A 21,878-nucleotide genomic window follows, 5' to 3' on the forward strand; every position below is an offset into this window, starting at 1 on the left:
ATGTTCGTTGTAGGACACACAGTCACTGGACTAATGAGTGAAAGTCCGGAGATTTCCTTCGATATCGTCGGGTCAACCGGCAACATGTACAAGACTATCATCAGGAAGGAACCATCATGCGACTGTCCCGATGGGAGGAGTGGCAATCAATGCAAGCACATCTGTTACGGTGAGCCTCCAATGTCTCCTTCACTATATCTCCATCCGATAATTTATACATCTCATTCTTACTGATGGCATGCACAGCCCTTGTATACGTTCTGAAAGCCCCAGGAGAACTCCAATACCAGCTGGCTTTTTTGACCTCGGTAAGTGACCTCTAATGCGATTGATATGCAGAGGTCTCATATGTTCCCCACGGTCTAGGAACTTCGCACAATCTGGCAAGGCTCTCCTCTAAGTCGACGTCAGTCTGCCCCTATTGATCTCATCGGTGGCGTGCGGAAGCCCATTGAAGGCGACTGTGCTATCTGCTTCATGGAGCTTCAACCGTCAGAGGACATCGTCTGGTGCAAATCGGCCTGTGGTAATAACATCCACAAGGCTTGCTTCGCTCAGTGGGCAGCTACCACTCGAAAGTCAGGAGCTGGAGTGCGCTGTGTGTATTGGTAAGATTTGGATAGAAGGAATTCCATGATGGATTGGGCTGACCGTGTTCATTTCAGCCGGACCACCTGGAAAGAAGAAACCCCGGACCTCGATATCGAGACAGTTCGACAGAGCGGCAATGTTGGCGATGACGGATACCTCAATGTGGCGTCGCAGTTCGGATTATCTACTCTGCGCGGTATGGATCCTCCTTTGTATCCCCACCCCATTCCATCCATCCATCTGGCACTTGCTAACACTCATGATCCCGAACAGACTATTCCGTGTACTCGCCTTTCTCAACTGCCCGACCATCGTACTACTCTGGGCCGCGACAGTATGCTAGTAATAATAACTATTACTAGCATGACCCGCTCTCGAACGAGGCCAGCTAGACTCCTTACACCCGTGGCGCTTGGCTCTACATTTGAATATCAAGAGCACAGAATTACTGAACTTGGTTTGAGTTCGAAGGCGAAGGCGAATGCGGGTTTATCGCGCAGGATTATTTCATTCATACCAGTTACTTAGGCCGTTATGAATCGATACTGAATATCAATTATTTATGTTTTGTATTCTATGGTATCTGTATACAGATTCACTAGCCGGCATTCAACCAACAGACATATAAGAGACAAGGAACACCACTTGGGCCAACAAAAAGATTCGGAAAGAGAAAAAGGAAAAGAAACACTTCAGCCAGGTCTTGAACCCCAACCTGCGTCTTCAGAAATCTAGGGAAATAAGGGTTTGAAGGTACCTGAGTCAGTTTGGAAACAATAACCTTTACGGCCGCAATTTATTCTCAACTCCTTCGCTCTCACCACATTCCACCCTCGTGAAAACTCATAATAATATGAGAAAATGTTAGTCTGATGAAGAATAAATAGAAAAGGAAGATCACTACCTACTTTTCCCCAGCCCGTAGGCCAGATCCCACCCGCCCTCCAGTAACATGAGCCGTTTAACTAGGACCGGAAATCATCACTAGCCAACGCACTTGATCAGGTACCGCAGAGGGACTTAAACCAATACACCAGCAGGGCTCATGTTTACAACATTTTTCTGGGGGAAGGGATAAGGGAACAAACACTAACTTTTCAGTTTCCATTGACTGCACCCCTCTACACCTGATTCTCTGCACTTTATACCCTACACGCTTTCGACTTTGGGGTCTCTGTGTATTCATGTTTATGTAGCCTTATTGGGTATCGGTAATAATGGTAAATTGACATAAATACATTCCTTGTCGCCTAGCAAAGCAGCCAAAATGGGTATCATAGCACAAGGCCAACTCAATCCGTAGAACAAACCCAGACGCCGCGACCACATGCAATATAAATCTTGAACACACTAGAGAATTACTCCGACTTCTTAATCCGCCGGCCTCCACGAACAACAGCCATGCTCACAGCTTCTTCACCTGTCATCCAGGATGGCATTCGTTCAGGATCAATAACACCCAACTCAGCCAGTTTCCGAATCCCACCAATAACATCGACCCCAGAAAACGAGAGTGACACAGGAGGTACTGGCCCAGCCAATCGATCCACACCGTCATCCTCAATACCGGCAGGCAAATCTAAAAGCCGAACATCCAGGCGATCCAACGGTGCCGGTGTAAGCGAAGACCCAGCGGATCCAAAACGCGACTCGACAGCCAATCGCCTCTTTTTAGATGTCGGCGATAACGGAGCAGAATCACTGACGCCAGAAACACGTTTCCTAGATGTAGCCGCAGGCATCTGTGATTCGTCCGCCGCATTCCCATTCTCTTTATCCTCAGCATTGACAGGTTTGTGCCCGGCACGCAGATGTTCCTCCGGAAGAACCGAATTCGACGGACGAGGGTCTAACGGACTCCCTTCAAGAGCGGCATCAGCGAAGATACTGTAACTACCATTTGCCGCAGTCGAGCGACCCGGACCACGCAGCGCTAATAGGGTCGGTAGATTCTTCGCCGCTAATGCAGTCGCTTTAACGGTATATCGTTCCTGAGGACGTGAGAGCGCCTTGGGAACAGCATCGCGCACTAAGCGCTGAAGACTTCGCGGGTCAGTGGCGATAGAACTAGACGGCGCAGGCGCCTTCGAGCCAGATGATGCCGTAATAGAAGTGTAGATGTAAGGACAGCTATCCGGGAAAGCGACATAAATGACACGAGACGAGTCGGCAAAGACTTCGGGCGTTTGTCGGGGAGTTTGATAGGGTGAGTCGAGGATAAAAATGCGTAGGAATGTAATTGGGAGTGTTGACGAGCGGGATAGATGGTAATGCGCCTTGACTAGCGAGGCGATTTCCTGCTGCAGGGCTTTTACGAAAGTTGCAGCCTGGATGCGCGGGATATTGCTGGACCAGTCTTCTGTGGATTTCTTTGGTCGGGTGTCTATGCGACTCAGTTCCAGTGCTGTCCAGCGCAAGCTTGCTGGGTGGTCGTCCATGTAGCGGAGATCAGCCATTGCGAGTTGGCGCAGGGTGATTCCGTGGCGCCAATCGCCTTCAAGGATTCTTTCGAGAACTTCGCGTTTGCCGCCTTTTCTTTCTTGGAGATCTTCGTATACTTGACGGACTTCTTCGACGGTTTCTGCGGCGGGGTAGGGTAAGGCTTCTTCATCGTCCTGGTTGTTGCTGTCGTCGCGTTGGAGGTATGGGGGAAATGATTCGATGTTTTGATCGTCGAGCCATGTCAAAGCTAGATCAAGTAGTGCTGGCCGAGAAAGCTTGCCCAGGGTCTTTGTCAAAGAGGATGTGGTCGAGGGAATGCGGAGGTTGTTTGGGAGACTCGCTGTCGTTGGCGCGCGGACTGCTTTTGGGCGCGCCATGGTCGGCGACAATCGGCGAATTGGTGGTGAATGTACCGTGGCGTATTGTTCAAATTAATTGCATGGTTGAGCGCCGAGAGCTCTACTTTCTTCGTATTGTTTTTCTCGGTTTAGATTCCGCGCGTTGATATGAGGCCTTGCGGCATCAACAAAGTCACGTGTCGATAAGCTTCCAGAAATAGAAGGCTCGGCGGGAAGATTATCCGGCGTTTTTACTTTGGGTCTAGTGTGCTGTATACAGTTACATTGTACAGTATAATGGGGATTGTTCAATGCATACATGAATGAAGAGAGTGGATTACCATTGAGCCAAAATGCCTGACTGTCCTATACGAGGTCCATGTCTAGTTTGAATGACACGAGTGTCAATCGTCCATGCCCTGTTCTGGCGTCACTGCAGAATCTAGAACGGCCATCCGAAACTCCGAAACCAGTTTTTGGCCGAGGTATACTAGCTACCCCGATCCGTCATCGTCCAGTACCTTCCATGGGTGATAAAGAAAAACACGAGCTTCCACTCGTATTCTCAATATTGACTCTTAAAGATCGTTCATGAGAGCTGAACCCTTCCAGAACCGGCGCTAATCCGCCGGGCCGTTGCGGAGTCCGTGCTCATAACTTATAGGCAATGTTGTGCAGCTCTTCCCTGTAGTGTTCCTGCAAGGTGTGATCCTACATGATATAAGTCTAATACCACATGCGAGCCCCGACGTAGTACAAGGTCAATGCAGTTGTGAACCTGATTAATAATGCGGAATGACGGGGAAAGTAGGATGATTCTGTGTGCCCGATTCAGTTGTGGCTGCGCCGGAGCTTACAAATGCAAGTAGGGGAGACTTAGATCAACCAATCACCGTTGCCGGACCCGAGGCCTTGGGTTTCCAACTTTTGGTTCGAAGCCGCGTTTATCGCTGGAATTTCAGTCCGACTGCCCTTTGATTACCTCAATCTTAACTCAAAAAACGTCAATTGTGCATGACAATGCGGAGGTGAGGTGGAGAGTGAGCGATTTAGTATGCAAGCAGCCCGTTCTCACTCATATACCCCATTCGGGGCAGTTGGTCCGGGAGTGGATTGAAAGTGGATTCGCCTCCGATCATCGGCGGCGGTTTGTGTGCGATCGTTCTAACCATATTGTATCGCTCAAGCTTCAGACTCAGTGGAAATAAAATGGGAAAATGGAAATATTGACTGTTGTTTTACGTCACTTAGCTTCAGGTCCAAAATTAAACCTACATGTCATCATAACAGTAGTTTCAAGGAAGCTGGCCGTAACATCCGAGCCAAAGTATGGAACGGATGATTCAAGAGGCAAACGGGGATTAATCATCACCCCTCTGCTCTCCCCACTTTAAACTCAAAGAAAAAACCCACTCGTGGCCCCCATTCTGGAGCCAAGTCCCCTCTCTCCTTCCCACTTTCCTCTCTTCAATATCACCATCACCGACAACCGACAACGGTGATATTCACGAACGCGCATATCAACCGAAAATAAACCGTCACTGCAGTGACATCGAATACCGAATTGACGATCCCGACCGAGCCGCATCCGGCGCGACCGAGTTACGTCCGACGACCGTCTACGCGAAACGGTCTTGAATACCTCGCCTCGATTTGAGTCGCTCAACTGAGGTTGACAAACCTTCACAATGGCCGGATACAATGGGCGTCGCGCCCCCAACTTTTCGCAATATCTTGACGACTTGAATGCCATCCCATCCGCATACGATCAGGCCCTGCAGCAACAGCAGCAGAACACCTTCAACGTCGATGATGAGTTGGCTCTTTTCACCAACGCCGAGTTCTTCGATTTCGACAACTTTGGCAGCCTGGACCTGCCTTCCTTCGATCCGGTAGAGAAGACTACACGCAGCGAGATCGATCCATCTACACAGAATGGGGATATGAAATTTTTGGACTTCTTGAACGGTAAGTTTGACGTTGATTTACTTGCCTCGAAGTGGTTGGACAAGTAGTTGGACAAGCGGTTATGCCTTTTCGATTCCCCCGAATCGCAGTATCCCGGGCTCTGTCCACGGTCGATACTTTTCATGTGGCCACTTCATAGCACCACTCTTGTCATCACACATAATGGGTGATTCAAGACTTGCATAGTCAGTTGCTGGCTGCCCACACGATAGCGGGGGTCGGTTAGACGAGGCTTGGCCCTATATGGCGCCTTTCGAACAGATGATTTGCCCATGACCTGATTCAACCCTGATTGGACCCCTCTGAAGGTTCTTTTCCGGGGCCCTGCAGGTCATATCGTGCAGTGGCGCTTGAGCCTTTGCTCATCTCCGATCTGATACTAGCAGTCCTGGCAATTGGCTATATCAGACGCGAGTCTGCTCCGCTCTTACGCCATACCACGTGATGGACCCTTGGCCAACCATTTCGATTCACCGAAATCGGGCTATGTGCGATGCATTCATGTCATAGTTCAATGCTAATTGGTGGATACAGATGGAAGCCTCGCAAATATCACCGATTTCCAGACTGACCTGACTGGTGTGAACGCCCCAGCGCCCGTGCAAAATGCGCCGTTCCCGGCCGTTCCCTCGCCTACCACCGCCCCTGCTCCTGCTGTTCCCATGCAGGTGCCCCAGAGCGTGGCCCCAGCACCCATTCAGAACGTTTCTCCGGTTACTCCCGCTGCTGCTGGCCCCAAGCGCAAGCACACCCAGAAGACACCTCAGGTTACCACTGAGGAGGTCTTGGGCAACGCCGCCGAGGAGGACAAGCGTCGCCGAAACACAGCAGCCAGTGCTCGTTTCCGTGTGAAGAAGAAGATGCGTGAGCAGGCTCTGGAGCGCACTGTCAAGGATACCAACGAGAAGAACAGTGCTCTTGAGGCTCGTGTATCTCAGCTCGAGCTGGAGAACCACTGGCTCCGTGGTCTGATCATGGAGAAGAACGGCAACGAAGAGCGCAACGAGGCATCCGAGAAGGCTATCTCCGACATGTTCAAGAGCTTCTTGGCATCACGCAACGAGCTCTCCTCAAGTCCCTCCGAGTCCAAGCACGGAGTTGGCACAATTGCGTAAAGCAATAAAAAATTAAACAAAACGAAACAAAAGATGACAAAAAAATGTTATCCCCGGTCTTGTTCGTTCCACTGGTGACATTCTCCCCTGCTGCTTTAGATGGTGGTTTCTGAGTCATTAGAACTCAGAACTACTTTTTGTTCATATTTTATTAAGCGATTCTTGTTTCTTATCTCTTCAACGAGACCGGCAGAGTCATTTCACATGGCGCCTGCATATTAGGGGGTGGCAGAAGACCATGAATGATGATTTCTTACTGTGCAGTTATAAATGAACACACATAACCCTATTATCTGGACGTTTGTACTCTCCGTACTCAGTGCTTTGTATACCAATAGTGGAGAAGTATAGATAGCAACAAACAGGGTGCTAGGACTAAGAGGTTCGGTTGAATGTTTCCCACTTTCCATGTTCTCCTTATGTGGAGAATGAATCGCAGGTCCAAATCCACAACATGGCTAACGTACATCAAAATATGCACAAGATCCTTGTCTCTGTCAGCACTGATGTTGTTTTGGTGCTCAAGATACACCTGATGAGCAGTCAACAACCCGCGTGACAGTCATTATTAGGCAAACGAATCTCCGAGCTGTCCGAATGGGCGGAGCAAGGTACCCAAAATCGATCGGCATCACTAGTCACATAAATTAGTGTCATTCACAAACCCCCGATCGTGTTTTCGGCCCCCCAATTGGCCCATGCCACCAGGGGCTTGAACAAGTCGTCCAGCTGAACGACAAAGACCCACCAAAGAGCATGTTAACTGGCAGCTCAGCTCTTCGTGATCCCCACAATACTGAAATTATTCAAGCCGGCCACCGGTGGCTTACGCTTTTATCATTTAAGATGAATCCCCACAGCCCTGGCCCTACTCCGGGCATGCGTATATAAACTTCGTGGCCCCCCTTTTAAAATGTGATTTGAATTCGTCAACAATCCGATTGAACCCCTCCCTATTGGCTGCATCATACCCAGATGGCCACTCTTCGAACTTTGTTGCTTACTCTAAGCGCAGCGGCTACCGTCGCAAATGCCGATAACCTGAAGCCTTGCTTGCGGGAAGCTGTGAGCAAAGTTGCGTTTTCTGGAGACCTTCTTTACCAGGCTGTGGATGTGGAGGTCTACAACTTGGACTACCCCGTCACTCCTGCGGCCGTCGCTTTCCCAACCACTGCGGAAGAGGTCTCGGCTATTGTTAAGTGTGCCGCCAACAATGGATATCCTGTCCAGGCGAAGAGTGGCGGTCATAGCTACGGGAACTACGGTGCGTACCAGTACTCGATAAGATTCAGACCCAAGAAGCTAATTCATACGATATCAGGTCTCGGTGGAGTCGACGGTGCCGTCGCCATTGACATGAAGTACTTCCAGCAATTCTCGATGAACACAACAAGCTGGGAAGCAACAATCGGTAGTGGCACACTCTTGACAGACGTGACCGAGCGCCTTCACAACGCCGGAGGTCGAGCTATGTCACACGGAACATCTCCTCAGATCGGCGCTGGCGGCCACTTCACCATCGGAGGACTAGGACCAACAGCACGACAGTTCGGTATGGCCCTAGACCACGTCCTAGAAGCGCAAGTAGTCCTCGCGAACGGCAGTATCGTCCAAGCATCGGATACACAGAACCAAGACGTATTCTGGGCCATCAAAGGCGCAGCATCAGGCTTCGGAATCGTAACCGAATTCAAAGTCCGCACAGAACCCGAACCCGGCACAGCTGTTCAATACGAATTCAGTCTGAAGATCGGATCTACCTCAGAGCGGGCCGCACTATTTAAACAGTGGCAAGCTTACGTCTCAAATCCAGACTTAACCTGGAAACTTGCCTCAACTCTCACACTGGCGATCGACAGCGTGATCATCTCAGGTACCTACTTCGGTACGAAGGCAGAGTACGACGCGCTAGATATCGGCTCCCAGTTCCCGGGCGCGAACGGCAGCGCAATCGTGTTCGAATCCTGGCTCGGTCTCGTCGGCGAATGGGCTGAAGAAGTAGCACTAGAGCTAGGAGGTGGTATTCCAGCTCATTTCTACTCGAAGTCTACTGCGATGACAGCTGATACATTGATGAGCAATGAGACCATCGATGAGTTCTTCGAGTACGTTGATAATACCGCTCAGGGCACGTTGCTTTGGTTCCTTATCTTCGATTTTGAGGGCGGTTATACCAATACGATTGCATCCGATGCTACCTCCTACGCGCATCGTGATGCACTGATCTGGTTGCAGACGTACTCTATCAACTTGCTTGGCGATGTGACTCAGACTCAGATTGATTTCTTGGATGGTGTCAATGATATCGCGACGATTGACAAGGCTGCGTATGCCGCGTACCCTGGATACGTTGACCCTCGTTTGTCCGATGGTCCGGAGGCGTACTGGGGTGACAACTTACCGCGCCTGCGGAAGATCAAGGAGGAGATTGATCCTAACAATGTGTTCCGTAACCCACAGAGTCCTTCGCCTGCTGCGTGAAGTGTATTCTGGTTGCGATGCAATGCGAAACTTGATGCAGAAGTGGGATATTTTCATGAGTGCATGTATTGCACATAATATAATGGATACTGTACATGAAAATTTTCATCTATATTTAGCAATCAAAATACAATCACGACCTCCTTGCAACAACCACATACCCCCTGATAATCCCAGTTTTAGCCCACCAATTAAAAACAACTCTAGCCCCCCGATATTTGCTCATCTTCAATCCAAACGGCTCCGCCTCTTTAATCCTCCTACCCAAGAATGCTGACAACCCCCCAAAAACATGTTCCGAGATATCCCTCATCTCAATCTGAGAAGGCTCATACCCGACATTAACAAGAAGACGTCGATATTCTTCTTGCGTGACTATATTGCCAAACGGAGCGCCCAGGACCCAGCAAACCATGCGCATAAGAAGGCATTGGACAAATGAGGCATCATCCGCGAGAACGAGATCGAATGCCATGTACGAAGCCTGGAGGGTATCATGCGCAAATTGGATGATTGGCCAACGCGATGGACGGAAATGGTAGATTGTGTCGAGGGCCAGGAGCCATGTCTCTATATTGGGGTCTTGTGAGGTTGTAGATAGTCCCTTGACTGAGGCCTGGAGATCTCCGGACCAGCTTGCGGGATTGGCGGCGTCGGCACAGAATATTTTTGCTGATTGATTTGAGGCTTTCTGTTGTGCTTCTTGTACCCCGGACTTGGCTAATGCTGCCTGTGTAGGCTCCAGTGTGATACCTATGTATGTATCGATCAATGGAGTTTGGTCGTGTTGCAATCTGGATTGAGGAAGTGAGGATGTCGGTGTAGCTTGAAAGGCTGACCCGGATCCAGATCCAGATTCTGATGTCAATGCCGTGGGTACAGAGTCCTTGTGAAGGCTAGTCAAATAAAGTGACTGATCACCACACCCGCATCCAACATCCAGCAGCCGTACAGATTGGCTCTGGTCTTTCAAGAGACCCGCTGCTAAGACTTGATCGAGCAGGGCTCGACAAGCTTCCGGGAAATCGGATGTGGACTGGTGGATGTTAACATGTTTCCAGTCTGAGAGGGAGTTTATTCCTTACTTCCCAGTACCCCATGTTCATCCACATTGTTTGGGGTGGGAGCTGGATATTGAGAACGGCATGGTCTAGCCCGTAGGTTTCGATGCGGGGCTTTTTGAAGGTTCGCTGGATGAACCCCAGCATATCTGATGAAGCGTTGCAACTTATATCGATTATTTAAAACGAATTTGGTAATGCGGAATAAGGCTGGATGGGTTTTGTAGATATATCTGAAGATGTGGAGGAGGTTTGCTGTATTTTGATGTTCGGGATTGGTTGGGCCGATGCCAAGCCCCTTCAACATGGGGCCCTCGTTAAACCTTGTTGTAGATGCAATCACTTAATTCCCTCTTTTAATTCGCGTATTTAATTTCTAAACACACTGTTTCTTCCCAAATTCGCTTATTTCATTGTCTCGAAGTTTACTGCGAAGAAAGATCGTTGTATGATAGGCTGCTACAGGTACTCTTAAAGCATCTGATTCCTACAATTTGGCGAATTTGCAGTGAAAGCGATTTGCCGCTATATAGTCACCTGCGTTAAGTTGCTCATATCTCTTTAAGCCTCATAAAAAGCCCGTCAAAAATCAAAGGCAAAGTGTAGTTTCTATGCATGTATTATCATTTGATGTGTTGGCTCCAATCAGAGGCCCCTGCACCATCACCTGATTGATGAACACTCTGGGGCTGAGTCGGGACTTGTCGCTGCTTTCATGCTGTGCGAGCACTCTCCCCTTGCACCCTATGACCCTTCAAAATATGATAGAGTCTTAACGCGAAAATGACATCGATCAACTTTGATGGTCACAATTTAGGATTCCAAGCAGGGGTCATTAATGGCAGTGTAAGCACAGGTACGTCGATATTGAGACACATCAAAGTAGAAAGGGGAGCGAGTTCTTTTAACAATAAGCACGTTCTATAGAATGGTCAGAAACGAAGAATACCCAAGGAGGTGCTATCTTCAGTGGCAATATCACTGCGACTGGCAATGTGAATATCCGTATACGCCCCTCAGATTCTTGAGTGATTGTGAAAGACGGCTCATGATGACCTCTGACTTGTTTTAAACCCATAGATAATATCACAACAGTTCGTCCACTCGCAAATTCCCTCTTCAAATCACTCTTCAACTCTTCAGAGCTCTTCGGTCAGATTAGAAACAAGCTTGGCCTTCTCGTAGCCGTCCTGGACGCGACCAAGGAGCATACGCAGGGCGTCCAAGCTGGCAATGAACAGGTTAAAGGACTCGAAGAGGCCTTAGCCAACTGCCACAGTACTTTGACTGATCTTTCACGGTTGAAGGACCACTTTGATGGCGTCAACCCTCAAACCCAGGCTACCTGGGAACGAATGGGCTGGCGAGAGGATGATTTAGTTGACCTCAGCTCAAAACTCACCACCTATATCAACGGATTGAATGTTCTCAATGACAATATATTACGGTGGGGTCTACGAATCTCATGGGCCACAAATGTATGTCTAATAATGTCTGGCAGATCCTCGCATGCAAACTTTGACCGATTGTTGAGGAATTTTATCAATGAAATCCGTGCCGGCAAGCGTGAGTCGTCGGTCATGTCAAGCGTGTCAACTGGATCGCTTTCAACAGACGAGAAAGAGGAATGGAGGCAACTTCGTAGAGAATTACAGAGCATCGGTATTACTCCCGAAATATTTGCCCACAACCGTGAATATATTCTGGACACCCTGCGTGCTCTATCTCAGGACGAGATTGGAGCAGCTGTACAGGAGCAAAAATCTGCTTCTGAGCCCCTTGGCGACGTCGCCTATGGCTCTTCAGAATCAGAAAGCCAGGAGGAGAAATCAGCTCCTAAGCACCCTGCCGACGTCGGCTATGAATCTTCAAAATCGGAAAGCCAGGAGGAGATATCAGCTCCCAAACACTCTGCCGACATCCCCGATAAGTGTTTAGAATCGGCAAGCCAGGGTGATAGCATGCTATTACCGCCAATACGATCCAATGGAACCGATCTCTATACATCACTGCTTCTTGCATCGATCAATCAAACTCCGAAGGAGAAGAAGTCAGATGAATGGGCAGCGTCGATCATGTCAAGTAAAGATTCCCCGGTCGCCGAACACCTTGGAGAAAACAGGCGGCCGAGCCGATCGTTGATTGATTTTGAGATAGAACTTACGCCTGATGATCCAGAGAATGATGGTCATGTCCATGATGAACTGCGACCACTGTCGTTCTTCACTGTCGTGCAGCCCAGTAACAGGACACGGGATCCGGTTCGCATGAGTCATGACGATCTTGAGCCTTCCTCTCGAGAGGAATGGGCATACATACTGAGATTGAACGATCTCAAGAAAAAGGGCAAACATAGCGGAGAGAACTGGTCTACTGCCGCCAGCATAGGACAAAATTACGGTCAACTTCCTAATCACCATAGGAAGCATACTACCTTGGTTTATTCAAAAAAGCATACATGTATCGTCCAATAAATCTTCATCGGAGGAGAAGTCATTCGCATACGCTGCATAAAATAGGTCACGTCGTGATTCCCTAATCTCTTGAGGCTTGAGGCACAGCAGACGCCCGAGCCAATAATCAATGAATCTCTTACTGCAAGGTATGTCTAGTGATCTAGAATGTCGATGACGGTCATTAACCAGTCTAGTCCCTTTCAATCAGATGAGATGATAACGAAAAATAAGGCGGCATTAGCCTTCCTCTCAAGACAATGAGTAGGACTAGAGCTCCAACGATGTCAAGAGATAGTGCGAATGCGATTACAAAGACAAGCATACTATTATCTCTTTTAATGGCGCAAGCATGAGGATAGACGGCTATCAAATTCGTCACCTTTTCCTAAAAGGAAGCATACAAATAACAGACTACGAGCTTGGAGTATTAAGAACCGTTCCCCTTCAGCAAAAAGCCTTTTTAAAGATGGAGACTCGAGCTCCGGACTTAGGGCCTTGGTGCATGGAAGCGAGGGCAGGGATAATGATGGTGATGAAGGCTTCAAAGTCAAATCTGATGACTCTGTGTCTGCTTCTTCTCCAGCTGATGGCAACGAGTTTGGTGGTATCAACCGCTTCATCCTAAGATATCATGCTTCACTCAGGTTCTATATGCGGTTTATACGTTCTTCAAAGAACACTCCGCAGCATAGCTCGGAAGAGAGCTCCTAAAGTGGGTTCAGCTCGGCAGCATCAAGATCTGTCCGACAAAATCCGATGGAGAAGAAATTTGTTATCCGACTTTAACTCTCCTCAAGAGGAGAATCGAATTTCTTGCTTTGCCCAGTATGGCTGGTGCTATCCATTTGCTACTTGAAATTGGTATACCTTTGCACAGCGCCCCCCTTAGCGCTTATACACCTGACCCCGGATTACCGTGGGTTCCAGCGGCAAGCGGTTAGGGTGGATATCATAGCCTGAAAACTATTGAAATAGAAATGACAAAGGTATGACAACTTTGGTCACATACTAAAAACATGAAAATATAGCTCAACGTAGAAAATAGTTCATAATACTGTAATAGAAGAAGACCGAATGGGCTGGAATGAAACAAACAAGGCAAAATGTCTTGGCTATTGGTCTTGGCTCGTGGTCTTGGCTTCGATCATTTGACGCGAGGGAAATCGGGGCAACTTCATTGGTTCAAGCTGGAGCTCGATGCAAAATTGTCACATGGGGATCGTTTGATGGAAGCTGGGAACCGAGAAAAGGGGGATTCTGCCATTCCAGACCCAATGGGCTGACAAAGCCGGTTTCTGCAGGTAAACCGAGTCTCAAGGCGGTCACAATCCTCAACATCCAGGAACAAACTTGTTTCTTGATTCTATGGCAACTTTGGTGGAGTCCCTGTAGCACTCATGTCATCGGTCGAATCACGCCAGTCGGTCGCCATTATTGGCACTGGCATGGCCGGCCTCATCACTGCGTACATATTAAGGAACGACCCACGAGCTAGATTTGATGTGGAGGTGTTCGAGAAGGTGGGTGATATTCTTAAAATACTTTAATTGTCTCCCCGGTTCTAAGTCATTCTCTAGCAACAAAAATTGTCGCTTGACTCTGCTTCACTCACTGTCAGAAACAATTCGGGGACAGAGCAGCGGGTAGATCTACCCATGCGAGCCTTCGCAAGTGGCTTTTACGACAATCTGAGACGCATGTACGACTATCTGGGAATCCAATATGGATCGCAAAGATTTATCTTTCCATTTTCAACAATATCAGAATCAAATACGAATGATATCTACACACGATTTATTCATTCATCTCACATCCATCAATTTCCCCCACTGCGACCTCAAGGATCTTCATGGGCATCATGGCTTGTCGAGGCACTCTACCTTTTAGTCTGCTACTTGTGGATGGTCATCTGCTCATTCTTTATCGAACCCAAACAAGGGGATGACTCAAGGCCATCAGAAACCTTTCACCAATACGTGGCGAGAATCCGTTTGCCACAATACTTCGTGAAGCATTATTACCTCCCAATCATGTCTGCGGTGACAACCTGTCCCCACGATGCGTTGTTGAATTTCCCAGCGATCGATATCGTTGACTATCAGGCAAAAACCTTCCGAAAGCCGCATTACACTGTCATCGGTGGCGTTAGTAAAGTTCAAGATAAACTTTCCAAGGGTCTCAACGTGCGATATTCCTCGGCAGCCATTAAAGTTGAGAATGTTGGCTCGAAAGTCCAACTGACCTGGAAAAACGACGAAAGCGGCTCAACGGAATCCAAGTTATATGATCATGTCATCATGGCCGTTACTCCGGATGTTGTTCGCGCGATCTTCCCCCCTCTTCGAAGTGCGCTCTCTGTTATACCGACTGCTACTGTTCCAGCATACGTTCATCGTGATTTTGACCGGTTGGCGAAATGCAGTCAGGTCGTGGATGGCGGTATTCACCCTGAACCTGGACTACCACCGCCTGAACGAATCCATCTTTGTTCGAATTCTTCATCAACAGAGTTCACACATGAGCATCTTTCCTCCGTTATTATCACAACCTCGCCTATCATTCCTATCGATCCATCGAAAATAGAACACACTGTGACATTTACACGGACTCTGCGCACTCCTACCAGTCGGAAAGTGACAAACGAGATCTTTGGCCCAGCATCACAAAGCGATGGAGACTCGAAGCAGTGGCGAAATGGGGACGGGAATGTCTGGGTTGTAGGAAGCTGGTGTTGGGACGGGATGGTCCTGCTCGAGGGGTGCATCGCCTCAGCTCTGCGGATAGCGGATAGACTCGATATCGAGGTTCCGTGGGCCTCATGAATAATGTCTTCTGTGTGCAACATAATCTCGGCATATCCATAGCATGTATATGATTTGCATAATGAATTTCCTTCCCTGTGAAGAATAAGTATTGACTTCTACCTTCTCTGCTGTACTAGATGCTGTATATACACCCTTATACTAGACATAATATCAATCCCATGTAGGCTCTCATAGCTATGTATCCCAACTATCGTCGCTTTCAAGGGTGACCATCTGGCTGTGTGCTCATTTTGCTCAACTGAATGCGCACATTTGGAGCACCCGAAATTTCAATTGCGAAAAATAACCGCTCCAGCCTTAAAGGAAAACCGAAATCAGGCAGAAGCTCAGTGTGCACAACGACGCTATATATCGCCCGGATACCGCTTTTACCACCTATTTAACGATGTTCGAAGCTCACGGGTGACACAACCGTGAGCACTGGTTACAGTAGGATACGGTATCACAGACTACGGATTTTCCAGCATATATATTGCTTCTTATTTCCTTCAACAGCTGGGCCTTACAAACGGTTGACTAATTGCCCCCTTTCAAGGAATGCCAATACCATCAGACTTGGCTTAGCTTGATATGAGAGTACATAATGACCTTGAAATCATTCTAAAGTTGATTCGTCACATGAATCGGCAATTTAAATGGAATCGGGGATATGTGCAACATATAATCGTCGTATCACAGTTTATCAAGCAGCATGCCAAAACTCAAAATACTGTTGCATTAAGTCGCCCACCGACTCGGTCTTTAAATGAAATTTCGTAGAGTAACCCTGAAGCTGTTCGAGGGTGTAAGACACCAAAAGGCTGCAATGGAGAACAATCTCAATGAAGTCTTCCTCGGCCAACACATAAAAGAAGCGGACACATGCAGAAAGTAACACAATTGAGGAGGATATCGATGATTTCGGGCTCCCATTCTGGACCGATGCTTTCATGTGGGAACAATATTGTGTAATATAGAGAACATTTAAACCCAATGATTTTCGTTTTTAAGGGGGATATCAAGCTTGTAAAGCCTCAAATTCATACAATTCAAGAAGCTCACTGGGAACCTCAATAGCTTCGTCTGATACCTGGCCTTGTTGAAGATGGCCAACAAAAGATTGTTTCTTGTCCATGCCCTTGGTGAGATGATTGAATTTCAATGATTTCAAGATTCCTCTTTCTTATGTAAAATAATGATGAGAATTAGTACTTCTGATATGTGGACTTGTATCCTCAAACGCAAAACCGTTGAACGCAAGTTCATCCGTTGTTGCAACTGTCAGGGCCACTCCGTTTCCAACTAATGATGATGGGCTCCTTTGCGCACCATTCTTACCATGGAAACCGGTATGTCTTAATCAAGGAGAATTTCCAAAACAAGAGTAATGTCAACTGAATAGAAATTCTGTGTAGTGTGCTACTAATCAAACATGCTGCAACTTCAACTGTGTGGATACGCAGACGGACAGCAATAATTGTGGAAATTGCAACGCACCTGTAAGCCTTGCCTTTGTTTTCAAGGTCCCCAATTGACCAATCTTTTCTTGTCTAACATCCTATCAGTGTGCAGGGCAACAAATTCCTGGCTGCTGCTCAGGAAGTTGCGTAGACCTTGGCCAAGGCCTTACCACCTGTGGAACATGCAACAATACTGTAAGATACTGAGACTGCCTTCTTCAGCAAACATCATATCACTCCTTCCTCGTTCATCATGCTGTTCTTCTATATCATTCCTAGCCGGAGACACTCAGTCCATCTTAATTCTCTTCCGTTGAGCAGTGTCACATGCTCCACAAAAATATTAAGATTCGAGCTGATGAACCGTTCTTCTAGTGCATTGGACAGCGACCTGCTTGTTGTTTTGGCAGCTGTGCGGATCTCGCCACATCACTAACCAAGTGCGGAAGCTGTAATGCATTTCCAGTGAGCATATGACCTTCAAAAGAGAATTCCTTCCAACTCTAACCCATCGAAAGTGTATCGGACTTCAGCCTGCGTGTTGCAATGGTACCTGCCAAGATCTGGCGAGTATCACGCATTGTGGTGGCTGCAACGGACCAACAGTGAGTCTTGAACTAAAATGAACCACTTTCTTGATAAGGAATCTAATTGTATCATATCTTCACAGTGCAATGGAACGATACCCGCTTGCTGTTCTGGTCAATGTGCTGACCTAACGGCATCGACCACAAATTGTGGGGCATGTGGAGTGAATGTAAGCTCACCTTTGCCTTCCGTCTGCGAGAGAATCATCTTACCAAAGTCGGACAGTGCACAGGTACCGATCCAGCCTGCTGCACGGGTATATGTAGTGACCTCGACTCAAGCCTTCTTCATTGCGGATCCTGCAATAGCGGGCCGTGCCTAGGCATAGCACCAGCCTGTTGCTCAGGAGAATGCACTGATATTGCGACTGACGCCAATCATTGTGGGAAATGCGCTACAAACGTAAGTTAATGTTGGGAAGCCACTTTGATCGAGATTTCTAATCATACGGGCCAAATAGTGTACCGGAGTTCAACCAGCTTGTTGCCTCGGAACATGCGCTGATCTATACTCTGATCCTAATCACTGTGGCGCCTGTCTTACCATTCCGTGTCTTGGAGTCACTCCGGCATGTTGTTCGGGGGCGTGTGCTGATCTCAGCTCAAACTCCACTCATTGCGGCAACTGCAGTACTACTGTAAGTACTTGTTATATTGCTGGGTGATGCGGAAAACACACTTTACTAATGACTATAGTGCCCAACAACCGCCTCAACTTGTTGCTCCGGGAACTGCACAGATCTCACCTCAAACCTCAATCATTGCGGTAGCTGCTCTGCTTTTCCATGCCTTGGCCAGAATCCCGCATGTTGCAACAGCAGCTGCACTGATTTGGCCACCAGCGCTACCCACTGCGGCTCCTGTACAGCTGCACCATGTACTGGTCTACTTCCCGCTTGTTGCTCCGGCACTTGTGCCGACTTACTATCAAGCCCTCAGCACTGTGGATCATGCAATGCTGCTCCATGTACTGGTACTAACCCAGCCTGTTGCACCGGTATATGCACAGATCTCAACGCCGACATATTCCACTGTGGATCTTGCACAGCAGCTACATGCACGGGCTTGATTCCTACATGTTGTAACGGAACCTGTGTTGATCTGTCATCGAGTATCAGCCACTGCGGCGCTTGTAACGCAACAGCCTGTACGGGCACCACTCCAGCCTGCTGTTCAGGCACATGCAAGGATCTGAGCAGTGATATTAACCACTGCGGTGCTTGTCTTACGCTTCCATGCCTCGGAACCAGGCCAGCCTGTTGCAGTGGCACCTGCACTGACTTGGCAACTAGTACGTCCCACTGTGGAGCCTGTACAGCGGCTCCTTGTACTGGCGGGAGCCCTGCATGCTGCAGTGGGACTTGTACAGATCTCAGCACGGATGTCAACCACTGCGGGAACTGTCTCTCCCTACCATGTGGAGGTCTGACTCCTGCTTGCTGTAATGGTATATGTGCCGACCTCAGTTTGGATATAAATCATTGCGGAACCTGCACCACTCCTACATGCACCGGCGGACTACCTGCTTGTTGCAGTGGAGTGTGTGCGGACTTATTGACCAGCCTAACCAGTTGTGGACAGTGCAATACACCGGTAAGCTCTAACATCGCCTCAAAAAAAACAACAAATTTTATCTTGCTAATCTACCCTCTTTAGTGTTCTCCCGATACGGGCGGTGGCGCCTGTGTCAATGGAATATGTATCAGTTGCCCCGCCGCTACACCCTTCTGTGCCGCAGCAGGAATATGCGTAAATATCATCCAGTCCATGTATATGGACTCAGAACTGACCCTAATATAGTGTCCGCTCCTAACGACTTGTGTAACAAGTGGTCCAGTTTTAGGTTGCTGTCTCGATACTAATCTTTGTCCACCTGCTTCTGACGCAGGTGGTGCAAATATATGTGTAAGCAGCATCCGTAATATATATTCTTGGTTGAAAGGTACGCTTCACTAACTTATGTAAAATAGTGTCCAACTCCTTGTAGTCTAGTCGGAATCTCAGTTTGCCCAGGCCATTAGTTCTTCAAGGTTTCTTCGTCCGAACGGTCAAGCCCACAAAACTCCTGGGCGATTGATTTATTCAGCTGTCTTGAAATCTTATCAGACACCCCTAGACATGTAATCCTGCTATTCCCGATCTTGTCTAACCAAATCAATTAATTATTCCGGGAGCCGCTCCGTATCATGCAAGTATTTTAGAGTGCCCAGTCATCCCTCTGGTCAATATACCCAAGGTTGAAGATAATGGTTCAATTGAGGTTCCCCTTCAGTCTACATAATAGGCAACGAAAAACCTCAAGGTAACGTCGGCATAATACATCACGCCTTGACTGCCCAAGTATACATTTGTAACCAGACCAAAGAAAAATCATGTTGCGACAGCGCTAACTGCAGTGGCTCGTTACCGCCACAAGCTCAAACCCAACAGAAAGTTTTGGCCTATTTTACCTCGACAAAAGTACTGGAAGTGCCAAGAATAATAGACAAAACTCACATAGATCGAGACCGCATCTACTGAGCGTTTGTCCACATTGACGTTTGTCATGAGCCGATCCATAAGGTCTGTGAAATAGCCGTATGGCTACTACGCGCAAAGAATCTGTAGTAAAGACGAGGCCATCCGTAGATAGGACATTCCAATTGATTTTAGGTCATGTTACTACATTCTAGAATGGAACTTTTGCTGTTCTAAACCAGCGACTTGTAAGAAAAACTTCCTAATATGTAAGTCATAACATGCTGATCGATACTATGACTTGTAAGGAACTTATCCCAGACCTCCATTTTGGTTTCCATTTCCTTACTGCGTTGATGTCCTTCGTATTACGATCATTCGCCAACATTGTCAATTTGTGGGCTGCAGCACATTCATAAAAAATAATTCCTAGTCCGAATTTTCCGTATTCGGTGTCCGCACGGCGACTGGGATGATTAAGTCTAAACGTACCTACTTTAGGCACATCTCCAACCAATCATTTGACCTCGAAGGCAATGAACATGATTATTATCTCTGACTAATTACCTGAATATCACACAATGTCCATTTATGCCCTCAAAAATGGACAAGGTGACTCGATCTTCCACTCGTAATGTACGTCTCAACCCACCGTTCCACTACCTTCAGGATTGATCGAGTAATGAATTTGATTGATTTCTTTTTCCAACACATCTCAACTCGAATTTTACGTCCGAGAAGACGTCCAAGATTTGACAAACTACTGCAGGGCACTAAAATAATGAGGTTTTTTTCTATTTCACAACAGCAAGCAGGAACCCATCGTGGTTCTTCGATCCCACTGTTTGCATAACAACAGCATCGACGCGGTCATCCGCCCCAACATTAGCCACAACATCAACAGCTTTTTCGTCACGTTCAGCATCTCCAACAATGCCACTCTCCAACATATTGCGCACCGCATTGTCAACGTAAATAACAGCACCTTTACCCTTGGACAACTTGACTCCGAAGTCAAAATAACTCCACTGGTTATCCCAGTCAGCGTCGATGAAAACAAAGTCAAAGGGCTCTCTTGCTCCTTTCTCAATCTCCTCTGCGAGCTTTGGCAGAATATTCAGTGCTGCTCCGAGGAGGATGTCGACCTCTTCGGGGACTTGGACCCCCGCAGCCCGCAAGTTATCAATTGCGACATCACGGTGGTGCGGTATTACTTCGATGCTGGTTACTTTTCCACGTCCTTTCATGGCTCGTGCGAACCAGATGGTAGAGAACCCCCCTAAAGTGCCAATCTCAAGGACGTTGCGTGCTGATCCGATGGTTGTGAGCATTGAGGCGAATTTTCCTTGCATCTCCGAGACTGCAATCATCGGAAGACCTTGCTTTGCGCTGTTTGCATAGGCATTTTCCAAGCCTTTGTCCTCATGGAGGAGATGCTTCTTGACATAGGAGTCAACGGCTTTCCCCTGGTTGACTTGGTCGAGGGACATGGTGAGATTTGGGTAATTGATCTTTTGCTGAAACTGCGAGTTTTTGAAGAATCGGGATTGAATACTGTTGATTGAGATGAAGATTTAGGTTTTTGCGGCTTCGACTCCTCCTTTAAATAGTCTCATACAGACTACTACACACGTCATGTGGCTCAGACGGCAACTCGGCTTTACAACTCGGATCTTGAATAAGCTCCGATTGGAGAATGCAACCTTTGATGGATTTATTGCGCCAACTCAGACAGCCTGAAATTCTTCCTACCTCTGCAATAGGCTAGAAATAATCGTTCTTCAGTTATGGCTTCTACTTTATAGATGTTCGAGGCTACCGCCTCGGAACGAACGTCTCCGGGTCAGGTACTCGACATAATGGAGAGGGGCTGAGATCTCCGAGTCCCACCATCATCTCCGAAATGTAGAACTAATGTTTCCTCCCACAGTTTACAGTTCAAATTTTGTTTCTAATTTCGAATGTGTTGGAGAAATGAAAGCTGACCCTGCAGTAACGAATGGCCCTTAAAAAATACCTGGGAACTTAACCAGTGCGTTTGAGAGGGGCAATACTTCGGTAATGAGCACGAACTAGACTGGGTGCTAAGTAGATGCCTCTGAACAATGAGTGAGACGA

At 47.7% G+C, this 21,878-nt stretch overlaps 10 protein-coding genes across 10 annotated transcripts; 7 read left to right on the top strand and 3 right to left on the bottom strand.

Moving 5' to 3' along the window:
• Window positions 1-953, top strand: N7503_000716 (RING finger domain protein; the record flags this gene model as incomplete). Its single annotated transcript, XM_057060277.1, has 5 exons — window positions 1-169; window positions 247-308; window positions 367-608; window positions 666-787; window positions 865-953. 5 exons carry the CDS (start codon window positions 1-3, stop codon window positions 951-953), a joined length of 684 nt encoding a protein of 227 aa, XP_056927200.1.
• A 996-nt stretch (window positions 954-1,949) lies between these two features.
• N7503_000717 (CENP-N/CHL4 family protein) lies at window positions 1,950-3,410 on the bottom strand (the record flags this gene model as incomplete). The annotated part of the gene is made up of 1 exon (XM_057060278.1): window positions 1,950-3,410. One exon carries the CDS (start codon window positions 3,408-3,410, stop codon window positions 1,950-1,952), a length of 1,461 nt encoding a protein of 486 aa, XP_056927201.1.
• Window positions 3,411-5,059: 1,649 nt separating this feature from the next.
• On the top strand, window positions 5,060-6,454 carry N7503_000718 (putative bZIP transcription factor (MetR); the record flags this gene model as incomplete). Its single annotated transcript, XM_057060279.1, has 2 exons — window positions 5,060-5,339; window positions 5,874-6,454. The coding sequence occupies 2 exons, from the start codon at window positions 5,060-5,062 to the stop codon at window positions 6,452-6,454; spliced, it is 861 nt and encodes a 286-aa protein (XP_056927202.1).
• A 975-nt stretch (window positions 6,455-7,429) lies between these two features.
• Window positions 7,430-8,935, top strand: N7503_000719 (FAD-binding oxidoreductase; the record flags this gene model as incomplete). Its single annotated transcript, XM_057060280.1, has 2 exons — window positions 7,430-7,718; window positions 7,776-8,935. 2 exons carry the CDS (start codon window positions 7,430-7,432, stop codon window positions 8,933-8,935), a joined length of 1,449 nt encoding a protein of 482 aa, XP_056927203.1.
• Window positions 8,936-9,068: 133 nt separating this feature from the next.
• On the bottom strand, window positions 9,069-10,143 carry N7503_000720 (uncharacterized protein; the record flags this gene model as incomplete). Its single annotated transcript, XM_057060281.1, has 2 exons — window positions 9,069-9,971; window positions 10,021-10,143. 2 exons carry the CDS (start codon window positions 10,141-10,143, stop codon window positions 9,069-9,071), a joined length of 1,026 nt encoding a protein of 341 aa, XP_056927204.1.
• Window positions 10,144-10,779: 636 nt separating this feature from the next.
• On the top strand, window positions 10,780-12,470 carry N7503_000721 (uncharacterized protein; the record flags this gene model as incomplete). The annotated part of the gene is made up of 2 exons (XM_057060282.1): window positions 10,780-10,852; window positions 11,077-12,470. 2 exons carry the CDS (start codon window positions 10,780-10,782, stop codon window positions 12,468-12,470), a joined length of 1,467 nt encoding a protein of 488 aa, XP_056927205.1.
• A 1,379-nt stretch (window positions 12,471-13,849) lies between these two features.
• Window positions 13,850-15,274, top strand: N7503_000722 (uncharacterized protein; the record flags this gene model as incomplete). Its single annotated transcript, XM_057060283.1, has 2 exons — window positions 13,850-13,972; window positions 14,030-15,274. The coding sequence occupies 2 exons, from the start codon at window positions 13,850-13,852 to the stop codon at window positions 15,272-15,274; spliced, it is 1,368 nt and encodes a 455-aa protein (XP_056927206.1).
• Window positions 15,275-17,262: 1,988 nt separating this feature from the next.
• Window positions 17,263-18,372, top strand: N7503_000723 (uncharacterized protein; the record flags this gene model as incomplete). Its single annotated transcript, XM_057060284.1, has 3 exons — window positions 17,263-17,321; window positions 17,765-17,941; window positions 18,000-18,372. The coding sequence occupies 3 exons, from the start codon at window positions 17,263-17,265 to the stop codon at window positions 18,370-18,372; spliced, it is 609 nt and encodes a 202-aa protein (XP_056927207.1).
• A 436-nt stretch (window positions 18,373-18,808) lies between these two features.
• N7503_000724 (uncharacterized protein) lies at window positions 18,809-19,380 on the top strand (the record flags this gene model as incomplete). Its single annotated transcript, XM_057060285.1, has 3 exons — window positions 18,809-18,896; window positions 18,960-19,072; window positions 19,291-19,380. 3 exons carry the CDS (start codon window positions 18,809-18,811, stop codon window positions 19,378-19,380), a joined length of 291 nt encoding a protein of 96 aa, XP_056927208.1.
• Window positions 19,381-20,554: 1,174 nt separating this feature from the next.
• N7503_000725 (O-methyltransferase) lies at window positions 20,555-21,250 on the bottom strand (the record flags this gene model as incomplete). Its single annotated transcript, XM_057060286.1, has 1 exon — window positions 20,555-21,250. One exon carries the CDS (start codon window positions 21,248-21,250, stop codon window positions 20,555-20,557), a length of 696 nt encoding a protein of 231 aa, XP_056927209.1.
• Between the last annotated feature and the right edge of the window lie 628 nt (window positions 21,251-21,878).

The sequence above is a fragment of the Penicillium pulvis genome (genome assembly GCF_028828015.1).
Source record: "Penicillium pulvis strain IBT 33274 chromosome Unknown contig_10_segment0_segment0, whole genome shotgun sequence".
Taxonomy (NCBI): domain Eukaryota; kingdom Fungi; phylum Ascomycota; class Eurotiomycetes; order Eurotiales; family Aspergillaceae; genus Penicillium; species Penicillium pulvis.